The following is a 20,382-nucleotide window of genomic DNA, read 5'->3' on the forward strand; positions in this document are numbered from 1 at the left end:
TTAAAACTCACCTCTTCAAGCTAGCCTACTACTAATCTTTCGAACCTGATTGGTACTACTACCCCAATATTTGTTTAACAGTGATTACATTTGACTGTTTAGATATTGTATTGATTTTATGGGTGAGTTTGTACTGATTTTTTTTTTTATTGTATTGATTTTATTGTATTTATCTTTATTGATTTTTCTATTAGATTTTAATGGTTTATTGATGTCTGTTACTTTCTTGCTTTTGTAGGTTTTTCTTTGAGTGTTTTGAAAGGTGCCATAAATAAAATGGATTATTATTATTTATTATTACAGTGGATTCAGACACCTTGACTTTTTAAACTTGTGTTGTGAATAGAACTTTGAATAGATATGTATACACATGAATGCGCACTTCATTATCCATAATAAAGAGCAAACATGTTTTAAACTAATAATTTCAAATTGAAATCATCTTTTTGCAAATGTATTTAAACCCTTAATTCAATACTTTTTAGAAGCCGCTTTGCCATTTGGGCAATTTTTATTTATTTAATTTCTTTTTTTAATTAAAATTGTTTCAATTATATGGCATAGTTTTTTTTTATTTGTATTTTTTAATTGTGTTATATACAGTGTATCACAAAAGTGAGTACACCCCTCACATTTCTGCAAATATTTCATTATATCTTTTCATGGGACAACACTATAGAAATAAAACTTGGATATAACTTAGAGTAGTCAGTGTACAGCTTGTATAGCAGTGTAGATTTACTGTCTTCTGAAAATAACTCAACACACAGCCATTAATGTCTAAATGGCTGGCAACATAAGTGAGTACACCCCACAGTGAACATGTCCAAATTGTGCCCAAAGTGTCAATATTTTGTGTGACCACCATTATTATCCAGCACTGCCTTAACCCTCCTGGGCATGGAATTCACCAGAGCTGCACAGGTTGCTACTGGAATCCTCTTCCACTCCTCCATGATGACATCACGGAGCTGGTGGATGTTAGACACCTTGAACTCCTCCACCTTCCACTTGAGGATGTGCCACAGGTGCTCAATTGGGTTTAGTCCATCACCTTTACCTTCAGCTTCCTCAGCAAGGCAGTTGTCATCTTGGAGGTTGTGTTTGGGGTCGTTATCCTGTTGGAAAACTGCCATGAGGCCCAGTTTTCGAAGGGAGGGGATCATGCTCTGTTTCAGAATGTCACAGTACATGTTGGAATTCATGTTTCCCTCAATGAACTGCAGCTCCCCAGTGCCAGCAACACTCATGCAGCCCAAGACCATGATGCTACCACCACCATGCTTGACTGTAGGCAAGATACAGTTGTCTTGGTACTTCTCACCAGGGCGCCGCCACACATGCTGGGCACCATCTGAGCCAAACAAGTTTATCTTGGTCTCGTCAGACCACAGGGCATTCCAGTAATCCATGTTCTTGGACTGCTTGTCTTCAGCAAACTGTTTGCGGGCTTTCTTGTGCGTCAGCTTCCTTCTGGGATGACGACCATGCAGACCGAGTTGATGTAGTGTGCGGCGTATGGTCTGAGCACTGACAGGCTGACCTCCCACGTCTTCAACCTCTGCAGCAATGCTGGCAGCACTCATGTGTCTATTTTTTAAAGGCAACCTCTGGATATGACGCCGAACACGTGGACTCAACTTCTTTGGTCGACCCTGGCGAAGCCTGTTCCGAGTGGAACCTGTCCTGGAAAACTGCTGTATGACCTTGGCCACCATGCTGTAGCTCAGTTTCAGGGTGTTAGCAATCTTCTTATAGCCCAGGCCATCTTTGTGGAGAGCAACAATTCTATTTCTCACATCCTCAGAGAGTTCTTTGCCATGAGGTGCCATGTTGAATATCCAGTGGCCAGTATGAGAGAATTGTACCCAAAACACCAAATTTAACAGCCCTGCTCCCCATTTACACCTGGGACCTTGACACATGACACCAGGGAGGGACAACGACACATTTGGGCACAATTTGGACATGTTCACTGTGGGGTGTACTCACTTATGTTGCCAGCTATTTAGACATTAATGGCTGTGTGTTGAGTTATTTTCAGAAGACAGTAAATCTACACCGCTATACAAGCTGTACACTGACTACTCTAAGTTCTATCCAAGTTTCATGTCTATAGTGTTGTCCCATGAAAAGATATAATGAAATATTTGCAGAAATGTGAGGGGTGTACTCACTTTTGTGATACACTGTATGTTAAAATCTAATATTATTATCTAAACACTGACTCTAAAGTCTGCTTTTGGTTTGTTATTTAAGCATATGTTTACTAAATCAACACAGCTCTCTCACTTTCTGATGGCTGATTCTCATAATCATCTTTTATTTTAATTAGTTTCTCATCTCAGTACTTTTTTATTAGTAAAATAGGGTGATGAGCATCTTATCAATTCCTACTTAATTACCACTTGGCAGCAATTAAAACATCTTGAATACGTCTTGTTTTGGGCAGTTTTTCCCATTTTTCATCTTAAGTTTTCTCAAGATTGCCTGTTAAACATCGATTCCATCCTCAGATCTCTCTACAGATGTAAAATGGGCTTCAAGTTTGGGTTTTGTCTTTGTCATTCAAACACTCAGAGGTTTGCCTCAAAGCTGCTCAAGTGTTGTTTTGTCTGTTAAAAGGTAAACTGTTGCCCCAGTCTTGAGTTTCCCTGCGCTCTGAAGTAGGTTCTCTTCAGTGATGTTCCTCTGTTTGGCTGCGTTCACATCCATTCATCTTATAATTATTGTTAATTTATTGAGTGCTGCAGAGATGGATGTCCATCCAACAGGCTCACTCTTATCTTTCTTACCTCCTTGACCAATGCCCTTCTAAACGCCCAACTTGGCTATGCAGCCAACTTTCCGAACAGTAACTATTATGCCTAGCTTCTTCCATTTTAACATGATTGATTCAATAATGGGATATTATTTGATAGTCTTGCCCTGATCTGCGCCTTGCCACAGTTTGACCACAACATACAGTTTCTTGGACTTCATGGCTTGGCTTTTGTCCTGGCAATGCAGTGTAAATTGTAGGCCCTTAAAGACAAGTGTGTGCCTTTCCAAACTCAATTGAATCAATTAAAACTGCGACTGCAAACAGGTGGACTCTAATTAAGTTTGAGACACATCTCAAGGAAAATTAGAGCAAACAGGATGCACCACAATCTGGAGTACCAATTTGAGATATCAATTTCAACATGATTTAGTCTTATATAGAATTCATCACTATTTCAGCCCAGCCTATTTCTTATTTTTTAGGGACCCTTTACAGTGATTCTGACATTTTCAAGTCATGTGGCATTATTACTTAAAAACATGACTGTTGGGGACAGTGGTGTCCTAGTGAGTAGCGATTGTGGTTTCGAATTCCAGTTCTGTCATGCAGTTACAGTTGGGTGCTTGAGTAAGGCCCTTAACCCTGTTTGCTCCAGAGGCGCCTTACAATGACAGACCCTGTGATGTAACCCTAGCTTTCAAAAATGCAGGGGTATGTGGAAATAGAATTTTACTGTTCTGTGTAATATATGTATTGTACACATTGTACACATGTACACTGATCAGCCATAACATTAAAAAGACCTCCTTGTTTCTACACTCACTGTCCATTTTATTAGCTCCACTTACCATACAGAAGCACTTTGTAGTTCTACAATTACTGACTGTAGTCCATCTATTTCTCTACATACTTTTTTAGTCAGGACCACTACAGAGCAGGTATTATTTAGGTGGTTCATTATCAGCTCTGCAGTGACACTGACATGGTGGTGGTGTGTTAGTGTGTGTTGTGCTGGTAAGAGTGGATCAGACACTGCAGCGCTGCTGGAGTTTTTAAATACCATGTCCACTCACTGTCCACTCTATTAGACACTCCTACCTAGTTGGTCCACCTTGTAGATATAAAGTCAGAGAGGATCGCTCATCTATTGCTGCTGTTTGAGTTGGTCATTTTTTAGACCTTCATCAGTGGTCACAGGACTCTGCCCACGGGGCGCTGTTGGCTGGATATTTTTGGCTGGTGGACTATTCTCAGTCCAGCAGTGACAGTGAGGTGTTTAAAACTTTATCAGCATTGTCGTGTCTTATCCACTCATACCAGCACAACACACACTAACTAGTGGTCCTGGGAGAGTCCTGACCGTTGAAGAACAGGGTGAAAGCAGACTAAAAAAAAAGTTTGTAGAAAAACAGATGGACAACAGTCAGTAATTGTAGAACTACAAAGTACTTCTATTTGGTAAGTGGAGCTGATAAAATGGACAGTGAGTGTAGAAACAAAGAGGTGGTCATAATGTTATGCCTGATTTGTGTATATGTATTTATGACAAATGAAGGAATTCTATTCTACACAATGCAGGCAAAACATTTGTGACTGGTAAGAACTGATATCACCAGTCTCCAAAAAATCACTCATGCCCAACTTGGATCAATATAATCCTTCTCTGCATCAAGTTTTTAACTGTTGGCTATGAAACTAACAAGCTAAAATGGTTCAACATTAAACAGCCCATTTATCCAATGACCCAGTTTACCTCATTTTATTACACCAAGTGTTCTGAACAGCGAGTCTGATTTGCATGTGTGTTTGTAAACTAGAACCACGTCTTTATTACAGATATTAAATGTGACACTGTATCCAAGACAAACAGAATAATTATTATTATGTATTTTTTTTTTATTCACTTAAAAGTTCCTTCTTGAATAATAGAAATGGTGGTTTGGGATACAAGTGACAGTTTTGCCCTTTAATAAAGTACCCAGTTAAGTGATTAATGGACCCCTCCATTCTAAACCCACTGAACTCTGTCCTGTCCTTAATTAAAACTTTAACCACCAATTCTAAATACTCTTTAAATCTCAGGATGATTCTGGATTATAGGCAGCAAATTGCAGATTAGGTTGAGTAGGAAACATTAAAAATATTTTTACATGAATATGAATTATGGGTTGATTGGTCTTTTTTAATGTTCTCTGACCTCTGTCCTTTGCTATTCTTTTCTACAGATCCCAGATCTACTGTGACCTTTCTTCGTCCTTCCTCAGGCTGTCCTGTGTTTCATCTTAATGTTTCTTCTGGTTTTGCTTCTGTGCTTCCTCTTTTGTGTAAAAAAAACTGTGATTAAGAGCGAATTTATTATAGGATTTAATAGTTATTTTAATTATCACCATATTTATTGGTTTGCAAATGCTGCTGATTTAATTAAGTAAAAGAAAACATATCTGAAGTGGACTTAATGTTTTACTGGACTTATCATCAATGGTAACACAGAGAACTTTATTAGGTACTCCTGTCTGGTACTTCTTTGCTCACCTTCAATACAAATGAACTTTGTGGGTATAGCATTACTAAATGTAGCCAGTTGTTTCTTATACTTTGTCGCCTATTTTACCCCATTTATCAATTAAAAGGGACCCTAGTAGGGCCCTCACTGACCAGATGATGTTTGGGTGGTGGACATTCTCAGCACTGCAATGACACTAACAGTGTAATGACATAGTAGTGAGTATTGCTCTTGTATAGGTGGACCAGGTGCAGCAGTGTTGGGATTTTAACCACCTCAGTGTCAATGCTGGGAGGAGAATAGTGCTCCAACAAACATATATCACAAAGTGTGCACTTTCAAAAGACTGAGTGCTAACTGGGTATCTGGTCCTAATAAAATGGCCAGTAAGTTTAAACACTGTAAAAATCCTAACATCATTGCTGTACCTGGTACACTCATATAAGAACAGCATACGTCATGGTGTGTCATTTCCATGTTCAGTTAATTACATTGCTCAGAATGGTTCACCACCCAAATGCAAATGCTACAGTACAAATGATTGAATGTAGTCTAATAAGTCTGCTTTGGTGTATAGTAAATTACAAACATACAAAGAAAGACTACGGCAAAACACAGAAAGGCCAGACTGAATAAAAAGTAGATGAACTGAAGTAGAAACGATTAATGCATGCTTTATCTAAAGGCTGAGAATTGGCAACCTTTGCGGTGAATTAGGGATTAGAACTAATACCACAGAACCAGTATTTGAGAGGAAATGGGTTTGTTTGTACTTTTAGATAGTGGCTTGGCAGTGTAGGTGGCATGAATTAAGTTTTACTGATGGATGGTATAAAGGGTTGGTAACACATCAGGCATATCAACAGAAAGTAACTATATGTCTACAGTTAAAGTAAAAAGTTTATATACACTTATAAGTAACTTGTATGTGATAAAAGTCATTAGATTTTAATATATTTAACTGTTTTCTTTCTGTCATTGATATTTTAACTGATATTTTCAATGAATAGCTTCACTGTATTTATTACAATGTAGATTAAACACTGACCTTTTTCCAGCAATGAAAAGAAAAAATTGTCTAGATGGTTAAATTTAATCAAAGACTTATATACAAGAAATATATACACTGATCAGCCTTAACATTAAAACCACCTCCTTGTTTCTACACTCACTGTCCATTTTATCAGCTCCACTTACCATATAGAAGCACTTTGGAGTTCTACAATTACTGACTGTAGTCCATCTATTTCTCTACATATCTTTTTAGCCTGCTTTCACTCTGTTCTTCAATGGTCAGGACCCCCACAGAGCAGATATTATTCAGGTGGTGGATGATTTTCAGCGCTGCAGTGACAATGACATGGTGGTAGTGTGTTAGTGTGTGTTGTGCTGGTATGAGTGGATCAGACTCAGCAATGCTGCTGAAGTTTGCAGAGAAACAGATGGACTACAGTCAGTAATTGTAGAACTACAACGTGCTTCTATATGGTAATTGGAGCTGATAAAATGGACAGTGAGTGTAGAAACAAGGAGGTGGTTTTAATGTTATGGCTGATTGGTGTATATAGCTTAGTTAGAGGCTACAATGCAAAAAAGGTTTGGTCTTGCTTATTTCTACCAAGTTATCAAGTTATTATTAAAAAGTGAAAAAAAAAAAAAAAAAAAACGATTTTGGAGCATACATGATCAAACAACTAGCCAGTGCAAGTACAAAGCAGGTGTACCTAATAAACTGGCAAGTAATTGTATTTGGCTTGCTTTATTTCATACTTTATTAGCTAGTGTGTGGGTATATTAATATATATTAAATAATATATGGTTTTATTTCAAAAAAGCACAAAATGGCATATATGTAAACAAAAATGTCAAAAACATTTTCAGAATGAGTGAGCTTCATTTATTTATTAATTTATTGCTAATTTATGCCTAATTGTATCCTAATTCTAATTAAACAGTGATGTGTAAAAAGCATTGACTCTTTCCCTCTTGCTTTTCTTTAACTAATAAGTGAAGCACCCTGTGGGAATATTTCAGACAGGCTTTTAGAAAACGTGCTTTACAACCACATTTCGAGGGAGCTGTTTACGTGTAGGTATAGAACACAATTCACAAACTCCAGAGCTTTTGCTTTGTTTAGCTCATTTCGGCTTGGCTCATGGCCGTTTTTCATTATTTGGGTGTCTGCCCATTGCTGGTGGATGCTTAGCCAAATTCATTTTGAGGAATTGTATCGAACTTTAGTCTTGTTTTCAATTCCTTTGAGTAAAACTGCCTTTATCAATCACATTTTCTGTACTTCATCAGAGTACAGCCAAAAGTTTACATAACATAGGTCTACTGTTTGCTGATAATGCTGGAGTTTCCAGTAAGTAAATATACTTAATATTACTTAAATACTCACAGAAAATCTAAAGTATTTACCCCTGTCTAAGAGGACAGTGGTAGCCTAGTGAGTAGAGCCTTGGGCTATCAATTGAAAGGTTGAGAGTTCGAATCCCAGCTCTGCCATGCAGCCACTGTTGGGCCCTTGAGCAAGGTTTTTTTTTCATTATTTATTTTTTTATATTTTCTTTATGCATTTTCTCCCCTTTTTCTCCCTTTTAGCGCGTCCAGTTGCCCAATTGCGTCATGCTTCTTCTCCACCAATGCCGATCCCCGCTCTGATTGAGGAGAACTAAGCTAACCCACACTCCCTCCGACACGTAGGCAGCATGCTGTATGCATTTTGTCACCTGCACTTTGACGAGTGCAGTACAGCTAAGTGTTGTGTACGGAGAGGACACACCCTGAGGGCACTCTATTCTCATTTCTGTGCAGGCGCCATCAATCAGCCAGCAGAGGTCGTAATTGCACCAGTCATGGGAGAGAGGCCCCATCCGGCTTAGTCCCGCCCCAAATCTGAACAACAGGCCAATCGTTGTTCATGTGGCCGCTCAGCCTTAGCCAGTAGGCAGAGCTGAGATTCGATACGATGTATTCGAGATCCCAGCTCTGGTTCCAGTGTGTTTTTACCGCTGTGCCACCTGAGCAGCCTTTAGCATGGTTTTTAACCCTGTGTGCTCCAGGGGCGCCATACAATGGCTGACCCTGCACTCTGATCCCAGCTTCCAAACGAGCTGGGATATGCGAAGAAAGAATTTGGTTGTGCTGTACACCTGTATATGAATATATGACATATAAAGGCATTCTTCTTCTTCTTTAAATTATTAAATATGGACAATTCAAATGTATGCACATTATTTATGTATGAATTCTTTCATTCATTTATTTTCACTAACTGGTTTATTGTGAAAAGTGTCACAGTATATTTAATGCTATACCTGGAAATGCTTGGCATAAAAAATACAAGCCTTCATGTCCATCTCAGCCTCCATGACCTACCGCCTTTTATTGAATTGTAAATTGTACCGCCTTTTATTTTGTTGAATTGTTATGGTAAATTGGTGCAGTTCTGTGGCATTGTGGTAATTTGTAAACATTTATTAATCATTTTTTATCTTTTGTCTTTACCCAAACATTCAGGCAGAGAAACTCACAGCACAGGAGTTCAGGTTTCTTCTAGAAAGAAAAGAAATTACAGGTTGTGACTGCCTCAGGCATTCAGCCTTCAGCTAATCAAGATGTGACACACACTTTTTCTCCATTTGTCACATTTGGATTTCCCCTCAAGTTATCATTCAGAGAGGCTAACCGACATGATTTGATCTTTCTTCAACATGATTAAGCTTCTTTCTCCTGGATGATCACTGGAATGAAAAGAGAAATTGATACACCACTTGTTCTAAAGGAGCAGAACTTGATTTCAGCCAGGCCTGTAGAATATAAATCTCACTTTTCTTTAACCTTACCATTTTTTTTAGAAACACCATGTCACAGTCTCACAATTTTGAAGAGCTGAATGAAGAAAAAAAGTGTGATAATGTGGAGTGGTTTGTCAAAACATGAATGACTTTCAGAAGTGCAAATTGCACTTTTATTAGAAAATTCTTTGAGAGAAGATAAGGCCACCTGTCTGTAAAAGTAAAGCTAAGACATGATTGGTTTGTATACATATCTACAATATACATACACTGATCAGCCATAACATTTAAACCACTACCTTGTTTCTACACTCACTGTCTATTTTATCAGCTCCACTTACCATACAGAAGCACTTTGTAGTTCTACAATTACTGACTGTAGTCCATCTGTTTCTCTGCATGCTTTTTTAGCCTGTTTTCACCCTGTTCTTCAATGGTCAGGACCACTACAGAGCAGATATTATTTGGGTGGTGGATCATTCTCAGCACTGCAGTGACAATGACATGGTGGTGGTGTGTTAGTGAGTGTTGTGCTGGTATGAGTGGATCAGACACAGCAGCGCTGCTGAAGTTTTTAAATACCATGTCCACTCACTGTCCACTCTGACACTCCTACCTAGTTGGTTCACCTTGTAGATGTAAAGTCAGAGACGATCGCTCATCTATTGCTGCTGTTTGAGTTGGTCATCTTCTAGACCTTCATCAGTGGTCACAGGACGCTGCCCACGGGGTGCTGTTGGCTGGATATTTTTAGTTGGTGGACTATTCTTAGTCCAGCAGTGACAGTGAGGTGTTTAAAAACTCCATCAGCATTGCTGTGTCGATCCACTCATACCAGCACAACACACACTAACACACCACCACCATGTCAGTGTCACTGCAGTGCTGAGAATGATCCACCACCCAAATAATACCTGCTCTGTAGTGGTCCTGGGAGAGTCCTGACCATTGAAGAACAGCATGAAAGGGGGCAAACAAAGCATGCAGAGAAACAGATCGACTACAGTCAGTAATTGTAGAACTACAAAGTGCTTCTATATGGTAAATGGAGCTGATAAAATGGACAGTGAGTGTAGAAACAAGGAGGTGGTTGTAATGTTATGATATTAAATGTGTGTTATCTTTGAGCTTTCTGACAGCATTGCATCAGACATGCTACTGTGATAAATACAGCTACACAGGCTTGGAAGTACTTCATAAAAACATAGTCACTTAATACAGTCCGCCACTACATCAATAGATGCATACTTAATCTATAATAGGCAAAAAGAAAGACCTATATCTATCAGTTTAATGCAGAAACACTGGAGTTTTCTGATCCCAAGCTCATTTCAAATGGACAGAAGGACACAAAACATACAGAAATGTTCATTCTTTGGTCAGATGTGTCCAAGTTTTTAGCTTGTTTTCAGTTATTTGTACCAAAAAGGACCAGCCAGACTGTTGTCAACAAAAGGTGAAAAAAGTCAACACCTATCAGGGTATGGTGTGCATCAGTGCCCACGGAATGGGTGTCTTGTTTATGTGTGAATGTGCCATTAACACTGAGGTTTATATTGGGATTTTAGAGAGAGACACATGCTGCCATCAAGGTGATGTCCCAGGAAGTCTGGTCATGGTTATTTCAGCAAGACATTAATAGGTATTATTTTGTATGCACAACATAATGTGTGTGCTTGGCTGGACTGCCTGCAGTCCATATCTGTCTTCTGTTAAAAATGTATAATGCATCATGAAGAGAATATTCGGACAACAGCAACCACAGACTGTTTAGCATCTGAAATCTTGTATTAAGAAATAATGGGCAAACATGACCAAAGAAAACTGTAACAATTAAGATGCTCAGTTCCCAAACAATTAAAAAATGCCCCTGCCCCTACGTTTTTGAGTGTGTTGCAGGCATCAAATTCTAGATTTGTTTATATTTACAAAATACAATTGAATTGTTCAGTGAAAACAGTGGAAATCTCTTTTCTTACTTCTGAATATAGTGTTGGGCTAACAATGATTAAAAAAAGAATAAAAATAAAAGCAGTTAATGGCCATAAACCCAGCAGTGTCTAATTTATTCTCAAATTCTCCAAAAAACTAGCTAAAATCATTTCACAACAAAGTAAAAACTCAAATACCAATTTACAGATAGCATTTAGTTACACCTATTGGTGTCTAAGAACAATCAACCATTCATTAAGTTAAGAAGGCAGTTACGGTTTTGATGTAAATGTAAAAGGTGATGTAAATGCTGGATTACTTTTTAATTAATAAATTACATATTTACTCATTGTGTGTTATTTACGTAATATGTAATTTAGTATGACAAATATGCAATTGTCAGAAAGGTGGCCTTTGGACTGTAGGAGGAAACCAGAGCTCCCAGAGGAAACCCACACAGACACAGGGAGAGCATGCAAACTCCACACAGAAAGGACCCAGACCGGCCCACCTGGGGATCGAACCCAGGACCTTCTTGCTGTGAGGCAGAAGTGTTATCAACTGAGCCACCATGGTGCCCAAAACGTAACACTGTATGTTGGTTGCATCCCTGTAGATTAATTTACTGTATCCAGTAAGAGAGTTGAAAATTAAAGTGAAAACTATGAATCGACACTTAACTGATTTATTTTCATTAGCACTGGTATTTTACATGACTTTTAAGTGCTGCAATTTTAAGAAGAGGAAGAAGAAGAAATACTTTATTTGTCACATATACATGTACAGTACAATGAAATTCTTTCTTCGCATATCCCAGCTTGTTCGGAAGTTGGGGTCAGAGCGCAGGGTCAGCCACCTTACGGCGCCCCTGGAGCAGACAGGATTAAGGGTCTTGCTCAAGGACCCAACAGTGGCTGCATAGCAGAGCCTGGATTTGAACCCCCAATCTTCCGGTTGATAGCCCAAAGCTCTACCCACTAGGCTACCACTGTCCCGATGTGGGTTAATGTGGGTTACTTACGGGTGCAGTGATTAATGTACCGTTTTTTTTTTTTTTTCTTAGACACTGAAAAGACACTGACAGGTCAGACTCAGGTCACAATTGTCATGTGACTTGCGATAATGATTTGTATTCATTTTATCCTGGTTAGGGTCACAGCAGGTTCAGTTTTACAGTCATTTGTCTGCTAAGATCCCAACCATGTTGTGAAACCATCAAAACTTAAGTAACACCATAAAATAGTACTTTATAGTTTAACCAAAAGTATGATGAGCTGTTATGTTCATATTTATTTGGACTTAATAGGTCTCAAATATTTGGGTTTGTTTTATTATTTGTATTGTTATTATTATTATTTTTATTGGAAACAACAGATGGGCTACAGTCAGTAATTGTGTTCACACAAAGTTCATCTGTATGGTAGATTTATTGATAAAAATGAATCTTTGAACCAGATAAGTCTATACTGCTAATTTAAGTGCTAACTTAATGCTTTAAATTATTTTGATTCCAAAAAGTTTTGAATGATAATTTATAGATAAACATTTTTACACTAAAGTGGATTTTATTATTTTTGACAAACAGGACTATCTGACTTGCTAAAGCATGTTTCCTTGTAATACCAGAACCATTAAAGTAGCAGCCAGGTAGTGCAGGCTTTGATTAGTCTGGATTACTTAGTGACGGGCAGCATGGTGGCTCGCTGGGTAGCACTATCACCTTACAGCAAGAAGGTCCTGGGTTCCATTACCAGGTGGAGCAATCCAGGTACTTTCTGTGGGGAGTATGCATGTTCCTCCCGTGTCTGTGTAACTTCCTCACGGAGCTCCGGTTTCTTCCCACAGTTCAAAGACATGCAAATGAAGTGAATTGGGGATACATAATTGTCCGTAACTGTGTTTGACAATAAAGACTTGAATTGATTAATCTTGTGTAACCAGTAACTACCTGTCCTGTCATGAATAAAACCAAAGTGTGTAAAACATGATGTTAAAATCCTAATAAATAAATAAATGTATTACCCAATGGCTAAACAGTGTGTTGTGAATAGATGCACATTTTAAATGACAGGTTTGTTCATGTAACATGTCTGTTTCTGTGGTTTATTACAGTTCTTTTTTCAATTAATGTTGATTTTTGGGTGCCACATTAAACATATTACAAAGTGTCAAACATTAGTATTTCTTGACATACAACTATATGAGCAAAAACTAAAATTGTCTATCAACCAAATAAGGCAATCTCTATGAAACACTGTGCCACTGATCCAACCCCATTAAAATGAACAGAGGCTAATGCTAATCAGTCTCCCCAATTCTTATAATCTCCATGATAATAGCACATGATATAAACAAAAAAACAGCATGATATAGTAATTTGCAACTCACCCCTTGGTCTCATTATAGAATTATGGGCAGTCTGCACAGACATTGTTATTAACGTGAAAATAGAAACATGAAGATGCTGGAGTATTTCCTCTGAATCCAGCTTTATTTGGAAGTTAAAACATTGGCTAAGTGGCAGGAATGGTGCATCATTAGCTTCTCTCTCCTCCTCCCATTTGCGCCTGGGCCGGTGGAGTATAAATCACTAGGTTATTGCTCCTTGAGGCCTCATGAATCAGACGGCCCTCCATGGTGGGAAATTAAAGGCTTTCTAATGGGCCGAACTGCAGGAACATATTGCATTTGTGAACACAATGGCTACCCTTCACATACTGATTTGTGCATCCAGTTCTGCCTCACAAAACTCGCAATTATGAATGCAACAAGTTGTCTGGACAAGATTGAGCGGGAAGGGCACGACTAAATTTGAGTAATGCTTTCAATCTGAGCGAGTCCAATTGGCGGTTGTAGTCCAGCGGATTCATTTGTGTTCTTGTCTAAGTAAACAGAATGCCCTGACTTTCAGAAAACCCAGAAAAAGAAAGTGGTTGCAATTCACACAGGAAGGTTGTGCTGATCCTGATGATTGTTATGTAACGTGCAGTCGTTTTTTGCACCTAGTTTCATCATGCCAGGAGATTTGCTAATAATAATGGTCAATAATGGTACACCATCCAAGTATGTAGATTAGTCAATAATTTATCATTCTTAAAATCACCTATTTCAAACACACACACACTTAAAGATGTTTGTTGCTTTTAATACTAGTGATGAAGAGAATGTGTCACAATCCATTTCTTTAAACTCTCCTGTGCAAGTGGCTACAGAGTTAAAGGTCATTTCACTCCAGTCACTATGTTGAAAGCACCTATAAGTGCCATGCAAGATTTAGAAATGGACATAAGACCAATGGAAGAAGGTCAACTGGTCTGACCTCTTCCAAAATCATGTGAACAAAACAGGACTTCAGAATACAAAAGCATGTAATATGTAAAAGTAATCTGTTCTGGGTTCATTTGAGAGTGCCTAACCTCCCTCTGAAAATGCTGTACCAAATGTTATGACCTGTCTAAGGTTAGGCTGTAACATTGATTGGGTGAGGTTGGATGGAAGCAGTTCAGTGGAGTTCTAACTGAAAATACTGTGTCATACAGAACTTAAAAAAAGCAAACAGATAAAACTGAGATGAGTGCAAGTGGCGTCTTTATTGGGTAATAAAAAGAAATATTGCACAATGACCAGGTAGAGCTGGGTGCAATATGTACAAGAGGGGGGAAAAAAACAAAAAAGGTCATGGCAATATATAGGACCACACACAGTGACTATTGTGACTACAGTGACTAAAAAGTGTCTAAAACAAAAATCACAGACATACAAAGCTCACGAAAACTACAAAGTCGGGTAGAATGAAGCCCACTAAAGAACACACTAGTTACAAAGCAATAGCAAAGGATCACACGTCCGTTAATGACAGTGACTCCCTGACAACTGACAGTCAGCTGACTATTAATGATAAGAGCTCTGCTCTGATTGGTGGATGAAACTCAGCCATTCCCAAAATTGCAGTGGTCCATTTGTTCCTGTCCTCAAGACTCCTTTACTCCACTCAGCAATCTTTTTGCTGAAACCTGCAACAAAACATAGGGGGAGGAACACACAAACTAACAACACTAATTTAACCGACTGTTTCAGAAGGCGTAACACAAAACAGTTTACTGGAAGTGTGCATTACCTTCACAAGTCTAGAATCAGCATGTACAATGTAAAGCTCCAGCTAAGAGATGCAATAGAAATATGTGCTTTAGAGTAATAAATAATTCTCCACAACCTTTAGGCTGATATTCTCTATAACCAAAATGTGTGGACATATGCATCTGGACCAGATACTTGCTGGACATCCCTTTTCAAAACCATAGGCATTATTATTAAGTTGCCTATTGCTTAAAATCTGTCATAAGAAGGGGTGTCAACATACTTTTGACAATGTAGTTCATATGAATATATATTTGGTGGATGGCAGGAGGATACTACCTGTCCAAATGCTTAGTGTGAAAAATGTTATGTTTGGTGGATTAGGAATAATGGTCTGAGGTTTTGCTTGACTCTGTAGTTCCACTAAAGGGACATTTTAAAGCCATATTATACACTGACATCTTAAGAGAACTGTGAGCTTTTAACTTGGCTATAAAAATGCATCTTCTTGTTTCAGCTCGGTAATGGTCTTATGTACAAAAATAAAACATTATAGAAATGGTCTGCTGAGCTTGTTGTAAGACATTGACCTACATAGGGTACCAACATTGGCTCATTCCATAATTTTTTGAATTGATTAAAACATCAACTAATTGCCAGACCTCTTGGGGAAAGTATGTCTTGTGTATGTCTATACAGGCCAATGTGTCACCTGCTTAAGGCCAGTACTTCTCCTTGCGTGGGGCTCTCCTGTAATCAAGTGAGGAGTGTTGGCCTCATGCCTAGAGCAGCCAATAAAATAGATTTACATATGCCTACGTTAAACATTTACTAAACATTGTTTACATTATCAGCACTGATACAGTTAGCAGTAGTCATCACAGTTCTGTTAGCCACTACTGATAGCAAAGCAATATAATGAATTAAGTTGACACTTTAATACAAGTTGAAATCAATTAAAACTGAATTTCTTTATAGATTAGTGGACTGAAATCTACAAGTTTGCCCAGATAAAAGATCATTGTGCATCTGTACTTTTTAAGCAGTGGACATCACTGGTGAGTGTGTTTTACATTATTACAATGTGCATTATGTTGGTTGTAGGTTAGGGCAAAGAAAGCATTGGGTTTTCCTGCTCTGAACTGTTGTTTGGATGTGTTGTTACAGTCACAGACCACAATGATTGTACACAGCTTAACAACTTTGGATTTGTAATGTGATGCTCTATAGCAGGGTTTGTTTGTTTTTTTTACTTTTTTTCAAGCGACCCACATTTTGTCCATGATTTTTACCATGACCCAGGAAACACAAACAGTGCATTAAAACAAAACACAAAACAAAATATTTTTAATTAATAAAAATGGTGGCAATCTGGTCCCACTGTGGTTTACAAGATGTAACATGAAGCCTCCACAAGCGGGCGTACGTGTACAAGTTCATTTTGTGTTTTTGTGCCTGTTAAAATTTGTTTACTTAATCAATATTATTTTTCTCTGTTACACACCCAAAAAAAGACCTGCTCTAATAGGAAGGTTTGTTTATTAGGATTTTAACGTCATGTTTTACACTCTTCAATTACATTCATGACCAAAACATGGTGGTTACGAGTTACACAAGATTCATCAGTTCACAAGTTTAATGTCAAACACAGTCATGGACAATTTTGTATCTCCAATTCACCTCACCTGCATGTCTTTGGACTGTGGAAGGAAACCCATGCAGACACAGGGAGAACATGCAAACTCCACACAGAATGGACCCGCCCCTGCCCCTGCCCCACCTGGAGATCGAACCCAGGACCTTCTTGCTGTGAGGCTACAGTGCTACCCACTTAGCCACCGTGCCTATAGGAAGGTAATATACCAGTTGTGTAAGATCAAATGCTGTTATTGGTAATGTCCATTCTCTATTTCTGCTAACTCCTGCTTTAAGTTTATCTGTCCATTTGTAACTTCATTGATGAGGTGCATTTGTGTTTTGATTCATTAAACTAGTAGGTTTGTGTGTAGTTTCACTGATGAGTCGTATACTACCCATACAGAGTAAACTGTGCCCCACCAGGCTTTCTGTGCCAAAGACACCACTGGTCATGTGACAGAAAATAACACTGAATAAACTGCTTTTGACTGCTTCTGAGTGTTGGCAGGCTCAAGACTTTTATAAACTCAAAAACAACAATGATTACACATGGACATTTTTGACACAATCCACTTATCACTTGCACATGAAGCAATGTACCCTAGTGCATCATAGCCAAGATCACTTACCCAGAGGCTGCTTCTTAAAGCGCTGCTAAATGTCACATATCAAAATCCATAAGCGCTGATGTGGAATGAAATCGGCATCAATCTTTGATGACTTGTGGCAGTACATGTTAGTCGTTTTCTTTATGAATCAGAATTTAATGTGATTCTCACCACAGATCATTGGAGTTTTTGTTTTTGTCTTTTGGAGTTGCAAAGCCAAATGAAGAAAATTAAATTATAAGAGGAAAACTCAGATAAGCCATAAATATCACAGGCTATATGGGCTCAGCTGGACTAAAGATACTAATGTTCATAAAGAGACTCTGGATATCAGCCACCACCACAGTAGGCATTTCACTGTTCTAAAAATATAGTGTTGTGTTAACATTCTCTTTAGTACTCAACAGGGCACAACCAGGATTAGAATTCAGACAGAATGCTATTATAGGGAGCACACAGACATTAATTAAACTTACATTTAGTTAGACCCTAGAACTAACACTATTTGCTGCACCACTACATTACCCATGCTTACTTATACAATGTCATTTTCAGAAACTCAAATGTGCAGCAGAGATTTACTTGCCCACTCTTCATTCATTAATTAACTAATTAATTCATTGCGTCAGTTAATTTTAATAATGACTAAATATTGTTCTCAGAATAATTGTGGACAGGCGCCAATCAGAAACATTTACTCACTTATTCATCATCCATCATAGACCCTTTTAGAACAAGTAATGATGTAACAGTAAGCTCATTTAGAAATGAAACTTACCTACTCTTCATTCATTCATTTATTCATTTTTAATTTATAACTTTATTATTCTCAGGGTCCATTGTGGGCAGGCGCCAGTTGGAAACTCATTTATTTACATCACAGGCAATTTTAGAGTACAGTGGGTGTGTGTTGACGACTACAGCACATCAGAGGCTGCCTTGTGAATAACATGACCAGTTTAGACAAATGTTTGTGTGTGTGCATGTGTGCTTGTGAATGAGCGTAATGAATGAATAATTAAAGAAAAAAAACTTTAGCCCATTTTTAAAGTTAAAACCCAATCCATGTGCTACATAATTTATATATACTGCATAAAAAGTTATGCAGACATTACTGGTTAAACCTGTGTCTGCTACTGTGTTAACAGCAAACATTCTAATACTGAGATAGATCCAGGGGACCTTAGTTCAATATTTGCTTTTGGTCATTGTCTTTCACATTATCTCCCGTGTCTGTCTGGCTACTCTGGTTTCCTATCATATCCCAAAACATACAGCAGCTGGACTGGCCTTTCTAAATTGTCCCAAAGGATCCCAAAAGAGTATAAGTGAATAAGTGTCTTTAGAATGGATTGGTGCCCTGTCAAGAGTGTATTTCTGCATTAAGTCTGTTGCTTCATAGAGGTGCTGGACTCTGACCCAGACCAGGGCATCACACACACAAAGGAAAAAATAAACTGGATACACTCCTCTCCCAAGAGCATTCTAATATGATAAAGTATTCTAGTGTGAGAAAAATACAATATAACAAGCAAAATACACATAAAGCCTCATAAAAACTCTCAAATAAAAACACTTTTGATAATACATTTTAAATGTATCATTGCAAGAGAATATGTGAATAAACAAAGAAATATTTAGTATTTCTTAACGACTACTTTACTTTTACTGCATTTAGTCAATGTTTTTATTTAAACCGACAGTTACGGTATGACTGAATACAGGTTGACCAGGGACCAGGGTCAAGGGTCTTGCCCAGGGGCCCACTGGCCTACATGATTAGAAATGATATACATTAATTGAATAAAAACACATGTATTGACTACCATATAAGACTTTCACTTTGATGGATTTTTATTAGTTTAAAGATTCAATTGTTATTTAAGTGGTTCTCGTTATAAAAAATTGTAAAACCAGTTAACAGAGTTAAAATTTGACTTGAAAATCATACATATTTTTTTCAGGGATGGAAAAGCTGTTGTTTAAAAAAAATTAAAATAATTGAGAGTGATTAATCAGTTACACCTGTCTGTACAGATAACCTACATTTTGAGCAAGAAAATGCATTATATGTATGTATTTGAATAACAGAAAAATGATTAACAATACATTTGACAGTTAATTTAAATTACAAGAGATGGTAATTATAGTAAAGATAATATTGTATTTATGTGTTAGGTTTATAATCTGACAGAACATTTCTGGGTTTTTTTAATTTTCTTTGACGTTTTCTAGTGCCCCTCTTCTGCTGCCTTTTTTATTTTTATTTTTATTTATTTATTTATGTATTTAATTTAATTAATTTTTACAGTGTAGTCTAATATTGTGGAAAAGCTATGTACCTGCACTTAATGAGTTCTTAAGCATCCCATGTGCATTTCTGACTGCAGCCAATCTGCTGCTATACACAATTTGTCAGCCATCATTTACCACTGTCTGCTTCACTGTGGGGTCACCACTGATCAGATATTATTTGGGGGATGTAGCATTCTCAGCACAGCAGTGACCTTGGAAATGGAAATGGGAAGTCACCGATTTATCTTGTTAGCGAACTGTCATCCAAAAGCCTGGGCGATCTACAGACTGAATTTCCCACACAGCTGATGCTTCAGACCCTGATGTAATTTAACACTAATGAGTTGCCTTGTTTGGTCCAGATTTAGGACCCAGAAAGAATTTGGGTCCTGCAGAAAAACAATTAAGAACCACTACTCTTAAACACAGGTGCATTTGGATGAATATTCCCATCATACCACCTACCAGATCAGTGTCACTAGTGTTTTTCCAATGGTCCACTACCCAAATAATCTGGCTGTTTGTTGTCCCACAGGTTACTTTATCAACAGATGAAAGATGGCTGTCATTGTTAATAGCAGCTGATGGATTTTACTCTGTAATTATATACCTGGTGTATATGGTAGATGTACCTTTTTTTGTTTTGTGCCCAGCAATCACTCACATGTAACATATAGCTCAAATCTCACCCAAATTATGTGCTGCAGATGTCTCTTTTGGTGCCAAGATGTCTTTTTCAGAGGTGCTGTGTGTGCTGCCAGGCAG

At 37.9% G+C, this 20,382-nt stretch overlaps 1 protein-coding gene across 1 annotated transcript in view; it reads left to right on the top strand.

Annotated features, from left to right (window-relative positions):
- The window catches only part of tsnare1 (T-SNARE Domain Containing 1), a 178,196-nt gene extending 173,051 nt beyond the window's left edge, over positions 1-5,145 (top strand). The window contains exon 11 of the mRNA XM_062992089.1: positions 4,990-5,145. Within this exon, the coding sequence (XP_062848159.1) occupies positions 4,990-5,007 (18 nt within the window). The 3' untranslated portion in view covers positions 5,008-5,145. The remainder of the gene's footprint in view (positions 1-4,989) is intronic.
- The last annotated feature ends 15,237 nt before the right edge of the window (positions 5,146-20,382 follow it).

Source organism: Trichomycterus rosablanca, chromosome 3, assembly GCF_030014385.1.
Source record: "Trichomycterus rosablanca isolate fTriRos1 chromosome 3, fTriRos1.hap1, whole genome shotgun sequence".
Lineage (NCBI taxonomy): Eukaryota > Metazoa > Chordata > Actinopteri > Siluriformes > Trichomycteridae > Trichomycterus > Trichomycterus rosablanca.